Source organism: Colletotrichum graminicola, assembly GCF_000149035.1.
Source record: "Colletotrichum graminicola M1.001 genomic scaffold supercont1.7, whole genome shotgun sequence".
In the NCBI taxonomy this organism is placed as follows: Eukaryota; Fungi; Ascomycota; class Sordariomycetes; order Glomerellales; family Glomerellaceae; genus Colletotrichum; species Colletotrichum graminicola.
The window spans coordinates 705,248-723,404 of record NW_007361011.1 but is presented as its reverse complement, the minus strand read 5'-3'; the positions used below and the strand labels follow the sequence as shown (position 1 = coordinate 723,404).

At 56.2% G+C, this 18,157-nt stretch overlaps 4 protein-coding genes across 4 annotated transcripts; 3 read left to right on the top strand and 1 right to left on the bottom strand.

Annotated features, from left to right (window-relative positions):
• Positions 1-6,132: 6,132 nt before the first annotated feature.
• Positions 6,133-8,403, top strand: GLRG_01880 (uncharacterized protein; the record flags this gene model as incomplete). The annotated part of the gene is made up of 2 exons (XM_008093214.1): positions 6,133-6,638; positions 6,687-8,403. 2 exons carry the CDS (start codon positions 6,133-6,135, stop codon positions 8,401-8,403), a joined length of 2,223 nt encoding a protein of 740 aa, XP_008091405.1.
• Positions 8,404-12,033: 3,630 nt separating this feature from the next.
• On the top strand, positions 12,034-12,996 carry GLRG_01879 (uncharacterized protein; the record flags this gene model as incomplete). The annotated part of the gene is made up of 1 exon (XM_008093213.1): positions 12,034-12,996. The coding sequence occupies one exon, from the start codon at positions 12,034-12,036 to the stop codon at positions 12,994-12,996; it is 963 nt and encodes a 320-aa protein (XP_008091404.1).
• Positions 12,997-13,564: 568 nt separating this feature from the next.
• Positions 13,565-14,706, bottom strand: GLRG_01878 (zinc-binding dehydrogenase; the record flags this gene model as incomplete). The annotated part of the gene is made up of 2 exons (XM_008093212.1): positions 13,565-14,572; positions 14,647-14,706. 2 exons carry the CDS (start codon positions 14,704-14,706, stop codon positions 13,565-13,567), a joined length of 1,068 nt encoding a protein of 355 aa, XP_008091403.1.
• A 938-nt stretch (positions 14,707-15,644) lies between these two features.
• Positions 15,645-16,816, top strand: GLRG_01877 (uncharacterized protein; the record flags this gene model as incomplete). Its single annotated transcript, XM_008093211.1, has 2 exons — positions 15,645-16,554; positions 16,629-16,816. The coding sequence occupies 2 exons, from the start codon at positions 15,645-15,647 to the stop codon at positions 16,814-16,816; spliced, it is 1,098 nt and encodes a 365-aa protein (XP_008091402.1).
• Positions 16,817-18,157: the final 1,341 nt, after the last annotated feature.

The following is an 18,157-nucleotide window of genomic DNA, read 5'->3' as shown; positions in this document are numbered from 1 at the left end:
GGAGGGTGGAAGGACGGCGGCAGGCATGAGGCGAAAGGACGGCAACGACACACATCAGAGAGAGACAAGCAAGACTCTGCATGGAGCGAGACAGGAAGGCGGCAGGAAGGGGAACGTTGTTGTCGCGTATCGATGGTGTCATGTGGGTAATGTGGTTCTTGCTTTTTCTGGCTTCTCTCTTTCAGACTTTCTACTCTTCGCGAGTGTTTTTGTTTTCATTTTCATTCTTATTATTCTGTCTTGGTTCCTTCCCTCCCTGTCTCTCCAATGCCAGTTCCCTTTTCCATGCCTAGCCAGCCAGACAAGCTACCTACTCAATAGACTTGGACCCACTTCCCTTAGATGGTGCCTGCCTGTTCCTGTTTCTATTACTATTTTGTTCTTGCCGCGTGCAGCGTGCGGATCTGCGCGGGTACAGATACGACTTGCATCAAGGAAAGAGGGGGCGGCCCAACGTTAGGGGCCGGGAAGGAACGGAGGCAGGAAGGGGGAGCTGAAAGCGAGCTGTTCGGGCCGGGAGGGAACCAAGGTAGCAACGGCGCCCGACAGGATGAAGTAAAGTAGGTACCTACCTACCTAGATAGGTAAGCAACGTGATGGTTGTACGGATACTCGGTATCAGACACGAGGAACGCAACGCATGGCATCGCAACACCAGGAGGGTGAGGGGGGACCAGAGACTCGGTGTTCAGTCAGAAACATCTGATACTATACTATGCGGAGCGGCCGACTCGGGGGTCTTGAACTGGCAAATGCCTGCTTCAAGCCGGAAGGCTAACCGTTTACCGAAGAGGAACGAAAATGCCCGTCGTTGCTCGTGGTCCGTGTCATGAGGCCATGTGCCGTGCCGTGGCTCGTTTATCCGAAGTGGGTTCCGATCGGTCCCCCCCCTCCCCCCTCACCTCTCTGCTATACTCGGTAGTGAGAAGATGATTGCTACATATCCGTCCTTAGTCGAGTATTTTGTACTCTATACTCACCACTTACGTGGGAAAGTATCCGTAACGTCTTACACTCGCCATCACCCTGGCGCAATCAATCACCGACAAGTACGGCTTTGCCTCGTGTCAAATCCGCACTCTCTCATCCTCGTTTAAGCTTGCAAAAGGAAGAAACACGGCGGCGCCTCGATTGCGGGGTGGGTTTGTCACCGCTCCACCCTCCCCTGGCCGGTCGCGCTGACTGACGGCACGCACATCGGCACGCACATCGGTACGCACAGTCCTTTTCCTAGGCCGCGGAGCGAGCAGACCAAGCAAGTACTGCGTAGGCAGTCTACGTGGTATGAGATTGGTAGTATTTGTACGTTGGTCGGAGTTTACAATATGGTGGAAGCTTTCCTTGCTCCAACCATGACTCTGTTTATAATAATAGATTGGCAAGGTCCCCCTCCCCCTCCCCTTGAAGCCTGGCCGACTTTGACATTGACAGGCACAGAACAGGGCCGGCCGGCGCGGGGCCAGGGGCCAGGTTCAGGGGACATGTCAGGCACGAAAACTCACAGGCGCCAACACCTGGCCCACCACATGCGGCGTTCCATTTGCGCTCAGGTACCTGGGGCTAAGGCGGCGCTAGCAGTGGCTGGCTGGTCTTACTACCTACGCAGTGCCAGTCGTGTGTACAATGTACATCAACCCTGTAATGTATCACTGCCGAGACTCGCGTGTACGGTATATGTAAGTAGGCACGTAGGGCATGTGTATTCCTGAAAGGAGCTGAAAGGAGCAAGCGAGGAAGGGAAGGAACGGGAAGGGGGGGAAGGCGGGGAAATGCCCGCCTGCTTGTAAAGGCGCACCCAACCCCTCGCACGATGGATGCACCGGCGCCAGAAAAGAGAAAAAGAAGAAGAAAAAAAAAGAAAGAGGGACGGGGCAATGGAGGGGGAGGGGCACAGTCGTTGCGCACTACCCAGGGTACGTACCTGTAGACAGATACCTAGGTACTGTACGTATAGATAGGTAGTCGTACCCTCTTCGCGCCAGGTACGCGAGAAATGTACATGCGACATGCTCATGCCCATCGTCCCCAAGGCGCCTCTGCCTCCTGCCTGCTTCTCCGACCACTTACATTTCGTGAGGAGAGGACCGAGGGAAGGTGGCAGACAGCCATCGCACTTGCCGCACCTAAACCATACCATACCATACCATATACCGTGGGCCCCGCTTGGTTCAGGGAATAGACCGTATACGCCTCCTGCCTGCCTCGAATAGACAACGGAAGGAAGTAAAAAGGAATGGGGAAAGTGCCCGTACCGTGCCTGACTTGATGGGAAGGAAGTAGTCAGTGTAAGCTACCCGATCCACCTATCTCAGGTACGTTGAAGAGGTAGCCACTCAGGTACCTTATGCATGGGCAGGAAGGAGCATGATGAGGCAAGATGGGATAGGACACGACGGAACAGAACAGAACAAACAGGACAGAACAGGGCACCAAAATGGTGGTGGCTGCATGTCACTCACTCAACTCACTCACTCGCAATCAATGCTCCTTCCTTGTCACGTTGCCCGTCGTGCCTGGCTGTCTGACCACCTTCCCCGAGTCGTCAGCAGCCAGTGCACAACTCAACTCGATTAGACTCGCCTCGACTCGACTCGACTCGACTCCAATCGAACCGACCCGACTCGACTTACCTCACTCAACTCCCGGCACGAGCTAGGTAGTAGGTACACATGCACGACGAACATCCCCGAAGCCAAGTCTGTTCCTCATCGCCGCCGCCGGCGGTGCCCCTCACCTTCACTCTCACTCTCACCCTCACTCTCATTCTCGTCTTTATGCGTCGATACTTTACAGAGAGTAATCAATCTGTATCTCCTTCCGCCTCCCTCAAGCTTGATTGAGCCTTCGATTGACCCTCACCCCCTTGGCCGGACAAAGCCAACATATGCCGACCCTGCCAAGCTAAATTAAACCTAACCCACTCGCGCGCACACACGCGCCCTCACCACCAACACGGGTATCCATGGTATCCCGTCTCCTGACACCTCCAACCTCCGTCATCCGCCTCTACCGGCCAGTCCTCCACGCCGCCGTCTCTCCACACTACTGCCGCTTCAGCACTCTACATAATACACACTACATAAGACACTCTCTGGTCGCACCAACGAGTACCGAGTACAATCTCCATACACGCTTGTGCTAAGCAAGCTGCCGTACACACCCAGGCATCAAGCATCAAGCACCAAGCACCAAAGAAAACCATCGTGCCACCGAATGCGTCCAGCCGTTTAACCCTTCGCCGTCCGTATCCGTCCAACCTTATCCACCCCGCTGTCGACTATGCCGCCTGCCCACCCCTGCGTAGGGTAGCAGCCTAGCTCGCGACGACGACGACGACGACGACAGTAGCGACAACGACAAGGAACACTCTTCTTGGGGCCGCAGCACGAGGCGAGGCGACAACCCGAACCTCTCGACTACCTACCTGGCTGGCACCCCTCCCTCCCTATCTACAACCACATAACGTGCGTCTCTGTACACCACGTACTTCACACGTACGCAGTCGCACAGCAGTGCCGCGTTGCCTTGGTACGGGGTACCACTCCGTGTACAAAGTAAAACCTTTACAAACGTGACTACGCTACTGTAGCTTACCTACGACCGACCTATCTACTTGTGTGCATTGCACCACAAAACCCATCGCTCAGTGGGAACGACAGCCATCGCCAAACCTCACACCTCGGTCGGGCCTTGACTGTCGCCCACAGACTGGCCTGTTCCCGCTCTCTGGCGTCTTTTTTATTTTTTACTTTTCTTCCTCTTGACTTTGACCCCGTCAAAAGACCTCCACCAACCCAGCCTTTCCTGCCAATCCAACGCCGTGCCAAGTCCTTTTCGTCCTTTGTTCCTGGCAGGATTACACCTTGAACCCACGGACTGTCGACAGGCTTCCCAGCCAGTGTCGACAGGTTTTCTAGCCAGTTAGCCAGCCATAATCGGTACCTTGCGTCTAACCCTGCCCCCCCCCGGTCACATCAGCTCCGCCAACCAACCACCTCTCCCTCGTTACGAAGTACACTACGAATACACTAGGTATCTGCACACTACGCTACGCCTCCTGGGCTCACCTCCATGTTCCCTCCTCCCTTCGCAGACAGACCAGACCGACCGACCATCCCGCCGCTTCTCGTACCTACCATTCTACCGAGCGCATTACCAATACTCCGTACACTGGACCACAATACGCCACTCCCGACGCTGTCCTCCGTTTTCACATTCCCGCTCGCAAAACCGTCGTCCGTCTAGCTCCCCCGATCGCAGACGGAGCAGCACCGCCATTTCCCACCGTCCCGACTGGTCTCTCCTCCCGCCGCTTGTCGCCAGCCTCTCTGTCCACGCCGTCCTAGCGCAAGAAACCCCCCTTCCAGCCGCCCGGCTGACTGGGATCCTACCATCAAGCCGTTCGATTCGGACGGTGTACCGCTGTACCCCTTGTACCTCCCGCCAATCGACCCCACCGAGACCGCTACCGCCGCCAGGTCCTGCACCTGCTCCTGACCCTGGCCCTGGCGTCTGCCCTTGTCCTGTCCTTGTGTCTTGTGCCCACCAACTCTGCTCGCACTGCCTGCGCTTCCATTCGATTTGGACGCCCATCACCGGCCATCACCAACTACTTACGAATCCCTCCCCGCCTTTCGCCCTCGCGAACACTTCAGTCTTTCTTCTTCCTCCCGGGAGCTCTCGGACTGCATCGCCTTTCCTTCCCATCGTGATCTCGCGAACCAGAATCAAAGTCGCGCATGCGCGTCGTCGCGGGCACATATCAACGATAAGAGTAATAATCCTGCATTGCGCCTTGTTCCTCGTCTGGTCTCCAGCTGATGTTCGGTCAGCGTTGGCAATACGCTCGCTCTAATAGTGTACAGGCCAGCAGCAACCTGGGATTTCGTTGAGCCAAAAAAAAAAAAAAAAAAAAAAAAAAAAACCGCAAGCCATCTATCAGCTTTGCCTGCGCCAGAAAGAGGGCTCTCCCAAGAGCTCGGAAACCCATCAACTTGGGTCTCGATTGGTATTGGACCGGACTACGCTGGCTCTGCGATAGCTGCACAGACGCTCCCACGCCAGATTTCGCCGACTTGGTGCGCCCGGTTCCCCCCTCCAAAGACGCGCAGCACAGCACAGCGCACCACCACGGTACACACACACCCCCCTCCGAAGGGAGGCTGGTACTACTACGGCGTAGGTTAGCTGTTCCAGGCAAGGTACCTTGGGTAAACTCGGCCCAGGTCTCGACACTACTACCTCCCACTAGGCTTGAACGAACGCAAGCAGGCGTAAAAGCCAGAGGCAGGGGGAAAAGGGAAGAAAAGTCAGCGAGGAACCACTGGGGGGACCACTTTACTGCAGCCAGCTGGTCAGACCAGGGCACGTCTTTCATCATCGACCATTCATCGCCACACTCCCCCTGGCAAAGGTCTTTTTCTAGAGCCGCCTGCCCCTCGCCCTACCAGCTTGTCTCTCTTCTCTTCGTCCTCCACCTGGCTCCGTACGCATACATACCTACTACTACTACGGATACTACTACTACCTACGCTATCGCCTGCTTGCACCTTGTTCAAGCAGAAACACCCCACTCCCAGGCCCGCGATTGATCATCGTCTCCCGCCGCACTTCCATCACCTCTCCGCGACTCTCACTTTCACCTCTTTTGCACACGTACATATACACGTACACACACCCTTGCCTCACAACACCTCTGTCGCTCCTCGCAGCAACCTCATCGACCACACTGCGCAACACTAGGAGCAAGACGCCGAAACGAACTCCTCTCAGGCTCGTAACCATTTTTCGAATGACTTGATCCAGACGCCGACGTCTCTTCTTCTTTTTCTCCTCCTCCTCCTCCTCCTACCACTCTCTCCTCTCCTCCTCTACTCTCTCGCCCCGCTCCCCCCTTCGCGCTCCCTCCCTCTCACCATTCTCCGAGTCCGTACCCTACTCTAGTTTAATCGGGGGGTTCAACAACAACAACAACTTTGCACGGCGCTCTCCCCGCACCTCTCTGTGCTGTGGTGCTCGACGCAACCTAGCCAGCTTACGTCCGCACTTGAATACCAGAGACCAAAGGGACCCGAACAGGACATCTTTTGCGACACGTCGCCCACTCTGTATTCCGCCCCTAGCAAGCCTATCATGGCTGCCGCATTCAGGCCAGTGAATTCGCCGCTGCCTGCCGAGGTTAAGTTTGACGACAAGATGACGACGTCACCGACGACACCCAGGCCACGCACCGCCCCTCATCCCCAGCATCCCCAGACGCCGCAACCACCCTTGGCGGACGATGCAAAGACGCCCACCAAGGCAACATTCGGCAACGGTAGCGGCAGCACCGGTCTAGCGTCCCAAAAGCCTCTCCCCAGCTCCCCTTTTCCTCAGGCTGTTCAGGTTCCCGAAAGCGCCGAGAAGGCCAAGACCCCCACGAGAGCCAACTCGCAACACTCTCGAAGATCGAGGGACTCGGAGGATGTTGACATGGACGAATCGGACGGTGAAGACGATGGCGCATCTGACGAGGACAGCGTGAATGCCGACGGAACCAGATCGAACAAGAAGAAGAAGTCGCAGCGCTTCTACTGCACCGACTACCCTCCGTGCAACTTGAGCTTCACCAGAAGCGAACACTTGGCCAGACACATCCGGTAAGGACTCCGGCGAGGCATGGATGGGGTGGGTGCTAACCGTCTCAGGAAACACACTGGCGAGAGACCCTTCCAATGTCATTGTTCCCGCCGCTTCTCCCGTCTTGACAACCTGCGACAGCACGCACAGACTGTGCACGTCAATGAGGACATACCCATAGACTCTCTAGCCGCGACTGGTGCGAGATTCCAGAGGCAGATGCGCACCGAGCGCGTGCGCCAACAAGGTGGAAGGGCTCGCGCCTCGACGGCCGGCGGCGGTCCAGGCCCGGTCCGAGGCCACTCGAAGTCGTTGTCGACATCGAGTATCGCCAGCGTCGGCTCCATCGCATCTGCATTTGTGCCTCGGGACGACATCCGACGACGCCCCCCGCCTCTGGTCATGGCCGACCCCCGGTCTCGACTGTCCCTCGAGTCTTATCGTAGCGCTGCTGACGGGACATATGGCTATCGCCCAGTCTCGCCGACCGACTACAGCACGCCGACGTCGGCAACATTCTCGCCCGGCCAGAGCAGCCCATCACGATGGGGTTCCGCTATTGCTTCTCCCACCACTTCGCACTCTCGGTCCCACAGCATGTACTCGGCTGGCTCGAGGACGCCGGGGAGACGACTCAGCGTGCCGTCGGGCGTAAACCCCTTCCAGTCTCCCCACGGCGCACCCGTCAACAGGCTCGTCTTTGGTGCAGGCCCCCCCGCTAACTCCTCCAACATGGGCGCCTTCTCTCCCGCGTCCAGCAGCCATTTGGCATCGCCCACCACTCCGACTTCCGGATGGCCCTCTGGCAGACGGGACTCTGCATCGTCCGCTGCTGATGAGGCGTGGCGTCGACGGACGTGGCACCCTGATACGAGGAACTTTAACATCAATACCAGCAATCTGAGCAATGTTCTCACACCCGGCCAGATCCAGCCGAACCCGGCGCCTCCCATTGTCAACGCCCCCAACTCGCAACAAACCCTGCGACTCCCCGGAATCGAATCGTTCGACCCCCTGCCGTCTAAGCAGGTCTCGCCTCCGAGAAGGATCCCGTCGCCGATGATGGTCGATTCCGAAGCCGCACGTCCGAGAGCACTTTTGCCCGGCACCGATGCTATGACGGAAGACCGGCGGAACGTTTCTCAGTGGGATATGGGGCTGCACCGGGGTTTGACGAGGCTGGACATCACGTCCAACAAGACGCCGCCTCGCGACAGTGCCGGTGCGTGGGCGAACGAGGTGAACCAGGCTGTACAGGCGCAGGCCGAGCAAGTCCGGATGAACCCACCGACCGTCAGGTTCGAGGTTGACCCGCCGTCTTATTCCAACCCGGGTGCCTTTACTCGCAGCCATCAACACACAATGTCCGCTCCCTCTATTGCCTCCAGGGAGAACAAGCGACACGGGTGGTATCACGGGCCTACCGGCAGCAGCATACACGGACCCCGACCCCAAGCGCCCAACAACGACCCTCGCGGGCCGCATGTCAACCGTATGGTCCACCCCAACATGACTGCTTTTTCTGGGTTTCCAGCCAGGCAACCTGAGCCGCAACAACACCCTCATCAGCAGCAACAGCAGCAACAGCAGCAACAGCAGCAACAGCAGCAACAGCAGCAACAGCAGCAACAGCAGCAACAGCAGCAGCAGCAGCACCACCACCACCACCACCACCACCACCACCCGCATCAGCAGCAACAACCAGGTAACCCCGACCCTCTCAGACGACTTGAGACGCTTGTAGCCGTCGCTACAAGCGAGGGAACTACTGCCACGGCCTACTGAACATTTACACACGACGAACTGTCACGATCCCTCGCCGCCTTCTCAAAACAAGGGCATATACATACTCCATACCACGACTGATGACCATTTTCTACTCTATCCCATGTCAGCAGAGCTCCTCTCCGCATGACGTACGGCTCCTTTTTTATCATGATATCCCTTTTGGACTAGGCCGGTGGGCGACTGCATTTCTCCGTTGGCGTTGTTACATAGCGTTGCTTTTACTCTCGTGCCCGGGTGTTTTCTATTGAATCGCTCACGTCTCCGCTCAGCTCATCCTTAACGACTGGTTGCTTTCCTGCCGATGTGTTTCATTTCCTTTTGATATCCGACTTGGTTGTCCGCGTCTCCTTGGTCGTTTTTATGCCTCGACGAAAGGCGACACAGGGTTTGGGTCCTCTTATTTACGGCTGTTTCACGCAACTAGAATTTCTTTTGCTGCTTTTGGTTTCAGCAACGCTTGCTCACGATCATTGAGATACCCCATCCATTCTCCCTCAGATGATGGATTTTAGGGTTGCACGGTAATGGATCGCCTTCAAGTGGATGATACATATGGGTGATGCCGGCCTGCACCTGCCAGGCCGCGCCGAGGGCTGGGGGGAGATATCGGCGGATACGCGGGCTTGGTACCCGAGCCTGGTACGACTTGTTCTCTTTCATTCGCTGGGAAATGGCCGGGTCGATGCTCAAACATTCGGAGGCGGTGGTTGCGAGACCGTCGCCGGGGGGGTGCGGGCGGTATACATGTTTTGTTCGTAGGCGCAAAGTCAACAGGAATAACGACGCACATGCTCACTCATAACCATGATCCTTGGGCTGGAAATACCCGGGTCCTCGTTGCCCAGGTTATAGGGGGGATGCCTGTGATTATGCTTTGTCACCAGCAGCCAGCCTCTTGCATGTGCCTTGGGGGAGGAGTGTGACAACCATGATGCACAATGATGTTTGCCGTCGGCGGTCCCCGCGCCTGTCAGTCAGCAACGGCGACCAATCAAAGACGAACGGCCGGTTGCGTTGGGTCAAGGACCAAGCCAGTCAAGCTGCTAAGGCGGACTAGAGACTGGTGGTGGGGGTAAGGGAATGGTGTCGACGGAGCCCCCCTCCCCCCCTTCTCCCCGCCCTTGTCTTTGATGGCCGGCTCCTCCGGGAACGTCGAAGCTGTCCGTGTCTGCCGAGTTCTCGAGTTTTTTTTAGAGTTTCTTTTTACGGTGGCTGTCTGGGTTGGGATGTAGTGTATAGCATGTTCTGAAGATAGGAGGAGAGGCCCGGCTGCGAGGCTGGTTCCCTCTCCTCGTTTGATGGGGTTTCTCGTGGACACGGACACGGGTTTCCTTGCGCTTTTCCATCCTTGGTGCGCGACGTGTATCGAAACCTCGGACGTTGAGCCAGCATCCCTCCCCCCCCCCCCCCCCCCCCTTCTCCCATCGATCGATATAGTTGACAAAGATAGCGTGGGGTCACGGAGAACTAGGCTATATACTCGAACCCATGGCTATACGGACACGTCCCGGCCCCGCCAGCGGAGGGAGTCCTGGCAGCCGCTGCCGCCGCCCGACGTTCTCGCCGGGCAGGAAGGCTAGTCGGAATTCTTCCAGAGGGAAGGAACGACTGTTTAATCTACAGGAGCGGCAAGGGAGCAAATGTTCCGGGTTCGAACCCCCGTCTGTGGGTTTTGCTTGTTTTTGTTGTGTTATTCCCAAGTGGAGGAATAAATATATGTAGATATCTGCCCGGCGACCACCGGCACACGGGTACCAGCTTGGTCATTATGTACAATCCACTCCATATTGACTGTATCTACACTCTACAAACGCCAGATGTGCTATTACTTGCCAAGTAAACAGAGTCTTATTTCTCTCTGCATAGTTAAGAAGGCAGTGTCACGAGAATCCGGTGTGCACTCTTCTGACTGCATGTCCATATACGTTTATACATTTACCGGGGCACACCTCCCATTATCGTTAACATTTGAAGAAACGGCCGAGGCATCTGGCTTCTCCCTTTTGGGCCTGGATAATTCCCTTTCGTATAAGGAGTCTGTGATGACAAACAGCGGCCCCACAGCTGCGGCCACCTACATAGGTACCATGACGAGGTTAGGCAACGAGTAGTTACAACTCGACCATGTTATGCCGGTCTTGGCACTCCACCAGAGATCTTAGTCGTAATCTAGGTCTCTGAATCTGATTCATTACGCTTCTTTGTCAAGGAGGGCAGTGATGTGAATGATGGTTTAGACTTTGAGAATCAGGATGGTAGGCAGGCAGTTCTATTGTTTCCCATCAATTCTACCCAGCTGATAATTAGATTCTTTCCAGTCATACGAGCAATGATACAAAGACAGGCGAGACAAGCATACTGCATGTCTGGCTTTCGTGATGCCTTTCTTTGGGTGGTGAGTGGTTCCTTCCTGCTTTGACCTCACTGCCTTCCTACTTTGAGCTCACCTCCTTCCCATTGCCTTCCTTGGCTTCACCTTCTTCCGGCATCGACTTCACTTCCTTCCTCCTGCCTCGACTTCACCTTCTTCCTGCCTTGACCTCACTTTCTCTTACTTTCTTCCCAACTTGAGACAAAAGCGAGCCTGGTTGTGCCGGAAGCCTGTCAAACTGCCCAACCTGCCTACCGAGGTAGTATTATATCATCTCGCCTTTTCTCCCGCCGAGCTGTCTGTCATCTGTTCTTGTCACCCATCAGACACCTCTGTCGACCATCTTTCACCAATTCATCTGTTATCATGGACGACAACTTGTCGACAGGCCCGCCGCCAATCATCAGGGCTATCCTGAATGACCATCCACTCCCACACATCGATATTGACCGGGTTCGGCCCAAGCTCCTTCATCCGCCTAGCGACTCAGCACAGAATGTAGCTCTACCAAGAGTACTTTGGCCCACTACCTATGAGGACTATTACACGGCGCAGGCAGACGAGTTCCTGCTCCAGAACTCGTTCGATGGTTTGGTCGGTGTCGATCTGGCCCGGCCAGATCCGTCTTTGGTTTACCACCGGAATGAATCCGACGTTTCTCCATCTATTGAGGACTCTATCAATAGAGAGATTGCGCTGGTTCTGATCGAAGGTCATTCAGCAGAAACATTCCGAATCGACTCAACGACCCAGGCGTCGAAGACGACCGTCATCCCGAACCCACTGCCGTCTGAGCCTCAGAGCATCACCAGCATTCCAGACTGGACTGCGAAGTGTAGCTGGCAATCCCCCAGCGGGAACATGATCTCGTCGACTCTCGTTTTGGAGAACAAGGACAGATGCCTGGCTTGCGCGGACGAATTTCTGGAAGAACTTAGAATGACCACACTGCGATATGTTGCAATCTCGGCGACACATTTAATACTTGGGCGCCGGCTAACACGATACCTGCTTGCGGCCAACAATGAACAGCATGAAGCAAGTTTGTTGGAGGTGTTCCAAAGTACCAGAGACTACGAGAGGCCATCCAACAGACACGTGACGGCTCGAACTTGTATCCGATCCCAGATGATATAAAGGCGGAAGACATGATGTTGTCTGAGGCGGAGAAAGAGTACTCGCTCACCCGACTGGTTTTCGAACTTCAAAACGCGCCTCGGACCCGCGAGAAGGATCAACATGACAAGAGCGCTGGAATGGTGGTCGAGATCGTCCGAATGATTGGCGGCGCCCCGGATCCCCGCTACAAACCTGGCACACAGAAGCTCTGCTGTCGCGTCATCGAGGCACCATCCACCTCCCCATGGGAAAACGAGCATAAGTTGCCGGACAGAGGGCAGCTCCTCTTTCTGAAGATTTTCGATCCCTTATTCTGGCACAAGGTTGTCGATATCACCGAGCGCAGTGTGAAAGTCACGATCCAGGCCGACAAGTCTTTTAGTGACGAGTTCGGAGCTTACCACCTCCTCTACAAACGAAACCTCACTAGGTTCAACCGCAACAAGTTCATAAGCACCGGATACTCCCCTATCGCCCCGCAGTTCTATGGAGGATGGACAGCCACGGTTTCGAGTGTCAACCAGGAAGTGAGCAACAGATCTCGCAAAATCGCTGTCCTTGCAGTCGAGTACGTCGACGGAGTCTGTCTGCAAGATCTGTTCGGCCCTTGTGGCCCTGTTGAGGGGCCGGTCCAGCTCTATGAAAATACCAAATACACCGCAAGCTTTACCACCGACCAACATCAACGCATGCAGATCATGGCTCAGCTTATTGAACGGTACCGTCACGCAAGAATAAATCATTGCGGGGTCAGTCCGAACAATGTCATCATCAGCATGCCCAGAAACCTTGACAAACCCCGCGCCGTTCTGGTGGACTACGGACGTGCAATCATCGACAAGCAGCGGACATATCCTGCCGAGTTCTGGAAGCACTTCCCAACCAAACACCACCCATTCCTTCGGTTCGGGCATACGAGATTGGAACATTTCAGAGTCTGGGTCCCTCTGGAGTGGCGAGGCCCACCAGACGATCTCGAACACACGCCTTTGCTCTACCATTGGATGATGATAACATTCGGTGGTTTGGTGGACAACCCGAACTATACTGTCTTTGCCAAGTTTTCCAAGGAGAGCATGCCCAAGAAAGAACAGCCTTAGAAGGGCCGTTCCTCGGACAGCTCCGCGACTACTTCGGGCGAACTTTCGGGAGGGAAGACGACGGTTTCTGGCGATGTTCATGGAACCATCACGCTCGCCATCGAGGCTTTTGAGCAGGAAGACAAAGAAAAGGAGGAAGCTGGACCTTCGGTCGATCCCATGCCGCAGTCGGAACTGTTGGCCGGAATCTCGGGTGGACAAGATGAACTAGAAGGTTTGGAGGAGGAGCTCAGCAACATGTAACACCCGCAATGATGTTGAGTACTTGAACAACGGACCAAAGGCGGTCATCTATCACCGCATCCGACACTTGCTTTGTCGTCGTCGGGGATATTCACCTGAGTGTTCAACTGAGTATTTACTCAAGTTTCTGTTTCATGGGGCTCCCACGTTACATAGCCAACCTCGAGAGACTATGAATGGGATTTGTCGCCCTGTGAGGTTGTTGCATTCTCTCGCTCATTACTTTTGCTAATAATAATCAACACACTGATGCTACTTTACGCGCGTGACTGGCCGAGTTTAAGTCAGATCCACCTTGCATACACTCGACCCAAGGGACAAACAATCACTGGGCAATCCTGTAGACCAGTTTCTCGGCACTCACGCCGCCCTTTGCCTGCAGCTCGAAGCCCTTCGGGATGTCCTCCAGCCCGCCGAGCTCCCTCTGCGGGTTCGGCTTGATCTTGCCCTCCTCCAGCCACCTGGGCAGGAGCGCGAGGTACTTCTCCCAGAAGGCCTTGTCCTCGGGCTTCGGCCCGTCGATGTTGTCGAAAGAGCCGTACTTGACGTGGCGGCCAAAGGCGGTGTATGCGAGCGTGCTCTCCACCCGGACGCCCTCGGGGGCGCCGACCTCGTCCGCCTTGCGCGGCAGGATGCACATGACGTGGCCGCCGGGCGAGACGGCCTGGACGACGGCCTTTGTGGTCTCGACCTCGCTGATGGTGTCGAACGCGTGGCGGAGGTTGTTGCCCGCCGCGGCCCTCAGCAGCTCGACCCAGTTCGCGTCGCGGTAGTCGATGGTGACGTCGGCGCCGAGCCGCTTGAGCAGCGCGTGGTTCCTCTTGCTGCCGGTCGCGATGACGCGGAGGCCGGCCATCTTGGCGAGCTGGACCGCGTACATGCCCACGCTGCTGGTGGCCCCGTTGATCAGCAAGGGGATGCGCTCGTCGGCCTTGGCGGCGGCGACGGCCGGGGTCCCGTCTTCGGGCTTGGGCTCGGGGAGGCGGAGGCGCTGGAACAGGGCCTGGACGGCGGTGGCGAAGGCCAGGGAGATGACGGCGGCCTCGGCGTCGGTGAGGGCGTCGGGGACGGGGAACACGAGGGTGCTCTCGGTGACGAGGTACTCGGCGAAGGCGCCGCGCGGAGGGTTCTCCCATAGGCCGTGGACCCAGCCGGCAACGCGCTGGCCCTCGTGGAAGGACGAGCCGTTGGGGTCGGCGACTGTTCCGGCGAAGTCGCAGCCGACGATGCGGCCAGCCGTGGCGGAGGCGGTGGACTTCCAGTCGGTCGGGTTCTGGGCCACGACGGAGACCTTGATGAGGATCTCGCCGGGGCCGGGCTGCGGCTTCGGGACCTGAACGGGAGGGGAAGGATTCGAGGTCAGTGGCAGTGAACGGGAAGACAGAGGACATGAGACTTCGAGATTACCTCTTGGACCTTGGCGGTCTTGTCGCCTTGGGAGACGAGGGCTCTCATGGTGCCGGTCATGGTTGGGACTTGCTGGTGGCTGTTTGGAGGCTTTTTGTTTTTGCTTCGAGGGTATGAGTTGAAAATGGTCAGTGAAGCTTGGGAAAAGGTCCAAAGAGTTCTCGACGATGTTAGATTTCGAGATTTTGGAAAATTTCGAGTCCTTCGTGATGGATAGGGTGACTTGGAGCTGATATATGAGTTGCGCCCGAATTAGTAATTGGAAGTGCATAGAAATCTGGGACGGGGACGGGAACCACTCAAATGGGCCCAGGTGCTTAGAAACCCCGGGATTTCGGTGTTTGGCGGTCACCATCTCATCATCTCGTTGTCTCACAGTCTCTCATAGTCTCATCGTTCCGTCATCCCATAGTTCCATCATCTCGTCCCAAGTCCAAAGCCCAAGCACCATAGCCAAAACCCAAAGCCCAATGTCTGTTTCCGCCCAGACAACTGCTGGCGGTTCGATCCTGCAGCATTTGCTGGGTTTTGAGGGCGTCGCCAGGTCCAGTTTCGGGCTTAGTTCGTCGTCAAGCCCAAGATATATTTATAAGCCGTCTTTGGGAAATGGTCGGCCATAAGTAGTGTGCCCCATGAAATGCCATCCACAACGTGAACCATTGTGGATGCAGTGTATTGCAAACGCGTTTTTGTCATGCGGCGCAACATTCCTTCTCTTCCACCCGGCGGCGCGGCATCAGGTCCGACGCTCCCGGGCTCGGCAATCCATGCCATACCCGGCGGCTAGTTGGTTTCTTTTGCTTCCTAGACTCCGTGTTCAGCACCGATCAACAAGGATGTAGCCGAAGCCTTGTCCGACGTCGTGCATAATTCCGAGCGTTCGTCATCTTAGCGCAGCGTTACCCCTCATTCAGCCCGCAGCTCCTTATCATCGTTGAACAATTACATTTCGGTACGGAGGCCGGTGTTTCCTATATACACTTGAAGAATCTCCCGGAATGAAGATGCTGGGGAACATACCACTCGCGGTCGCGCTCCTCGGTGCGTCGGCGTGGGCTGCGTCCTACACCGAGGCGCTCCTCGCGTTACACAAGACCCTCGTCGAGGCCGACTCGACCACCAAGGCCGAAGCCCTCGGGACGCAGGCCCTCAAGTCCTACCTCGAGGCCAACTTCACCGTCGAGCTGCAGACCGTCGAGGGCGACCGGCATAACGTCTACGCGTACCCGGGCAGCGGCCGCGCGGCGCGGGTCCTCGTCACCTCGCACATCGACACGGTGCCGCCGTACGTGCCGTACTCGCGCGCAGGCGATGAGATCCGGGGCCGCGGCACGTCCGACGCCAAGGGCAGCGTCGCCGCGCAGATCACGGCGGTCGAGTCCCTGCTCGCCGGCGGCGAGGTCGGCGAGGGCGACGTCGCCCTCCTCTTCGTCGTCGGCGAGGAGTCCGGGGGCGACGGCATGGCGGCGGCGAACGGGCTGGGCCTCGCCTGGGACGCCGTCGTCTTTGGCGAGCCGACGGAGAACAAGCTCGTGCGGGCGCACAAGGGCGTCCTGGCGTTCAACGTGACGGCCGACGGCGTGGCCGGCCACTCCGGGTACCCCGAACACGGGAGGAGCGCCATCGACCTCCTCGTCCGCGCTCTCGAGAGGATCCAGGACGCGCCGCTGCCCTCGACGGAGGAGTTTGGGGACACCACGCTGAACATTGGCGTCGTAGAGGGCGGCGTCGCCTCCAACGTCATCGCGGAGAGTGCGGCGGGGAAGGCTACCGTTCGAGCAGCGACAGAGGACCTGGAGGGGATCAAGGACATTCTCGGCAAGGCCGTGTCCGAGGTCACGCCGGAGTACGTGGACATGGTCTTCACAGGTCAAGGGCTGCCCGTGAGCTTGGATTACGACGTCGAGGGTGAGCCGCATGCTTTTCTTTTTCTTTTCCTCTCTCGGCGTATCCCAGCGAGCCTCTCACTGACATGGAGAAAGGGTTCAATATCACTGTTGTCAACTACTACACTGATGTTCCTCAGCTGAAAGGCACGCACAAGCGGTACCTCTATGGACCCGGGAGCATCCTCGTCGCCCACTCGGCGGATGAAAGGATCACTGTCTCGGACCTGGAGCTCGCCGTCGAGGGCTACAAGAAGCTTATCTTGGCGTCACTGAAGAAATAGAGACAACGCTTTTCAGCTTAACATGGCAAGATGGTATTGGCTCCAGCCTAGGCCCCCTCAGGATAGTATCCCAGTGAAGGTCGGACTATTGAACGATACACCCCTCGGCCAGTTTTGAGACTAAGCTGGTCGTCATGCAAAGATTTGGAGCAGAGATCACTCGGTCCAGCACAAACCGGGGCGATGGCGGTATCCATCTATCTTAGGCCCCGGTTGGCGTTTCCGTCAGGAGGCTGACCATGATTGCCGACGCCGATATTTCCCCTCATAAACGGGTCGGGGGGACCGAGAAAATCTACGCTCTGTCATGAACTCGTGACAAGGACAATAGCGACGCCCCACGGGATAAACATACCGTCTACAGCGGTAGACTTCCATAGCTCTCCAGCAATCAGCTTGTGATTTACCCTTCGGTAACTCTGAGATTATCCTTCTGCTGTGGACCCGCCGCCTACGTATCTCCTACATCGAGTATACGACTGATTACAGCATCCTTGCCAGACCAGCAGGACTACCAGTGTACGATCTGTTTGTTAGAACGCAACATACGTCCAACTGATTGCTTCCTCTCGGGTTCACCACGACTGATGTCTACTCGTCTACTCTTTTACTCTCGAAGTAGACTGGTTTCCTACTAGAAGCTCACGTAGGATGCCAGCCAGAGAACTGGGCCTTTTCATACGGCCCTTGTGTACCCATCTTAAGTTATCGGAAATCCTTGTGCATGACACCAGCTGTGTCCGTCTCTCCAAAGCAGACAGCATAATCAGCCTGGGACAACCTTTCGTTAGCTTGTACAAACCAGGCGCAAAGAAGGTATTGTCGTATCCTCGAAGATCTCAACTTAAAGTTGACATCGACTAATCTGATTGCGCTTCTAGGGATATACAGCCGCCGGCGGTGTTAAGTTTTGCAGTACTGGACACCAAGATTGGAGCTAATGCGCTAATACCAGACTTTGCATCCATCGCTTCTTTTTATCCAAAAGGGCCCGCGGAGTGAAACTGATATCTAAACCTTGAGGCGCTAGACTATTGACCATACATTTCAGTACACCTTCATGATCTGTAATTCCGATAACGCCTCTACACCACATTGTCCTATGACATGCGATCTATGAATCACCACTTTTCATTCAGCGCTATTAAGAAATGTTTACTTGAAGAAGGATCCTGTTCCAGTCTTTTGTTTGATAGATTTCGGATACACAGCTCGTACCTGTAGTCCAGTGGCATTCAATATCATATGCCGGTAGCTCCCTCCCTCTTGTCCCATCATCGTTCTTGTACGGCTTGACTTCGAGTCTTCCATCTGGCCACAGAATCAATCAAGAAGCATGTC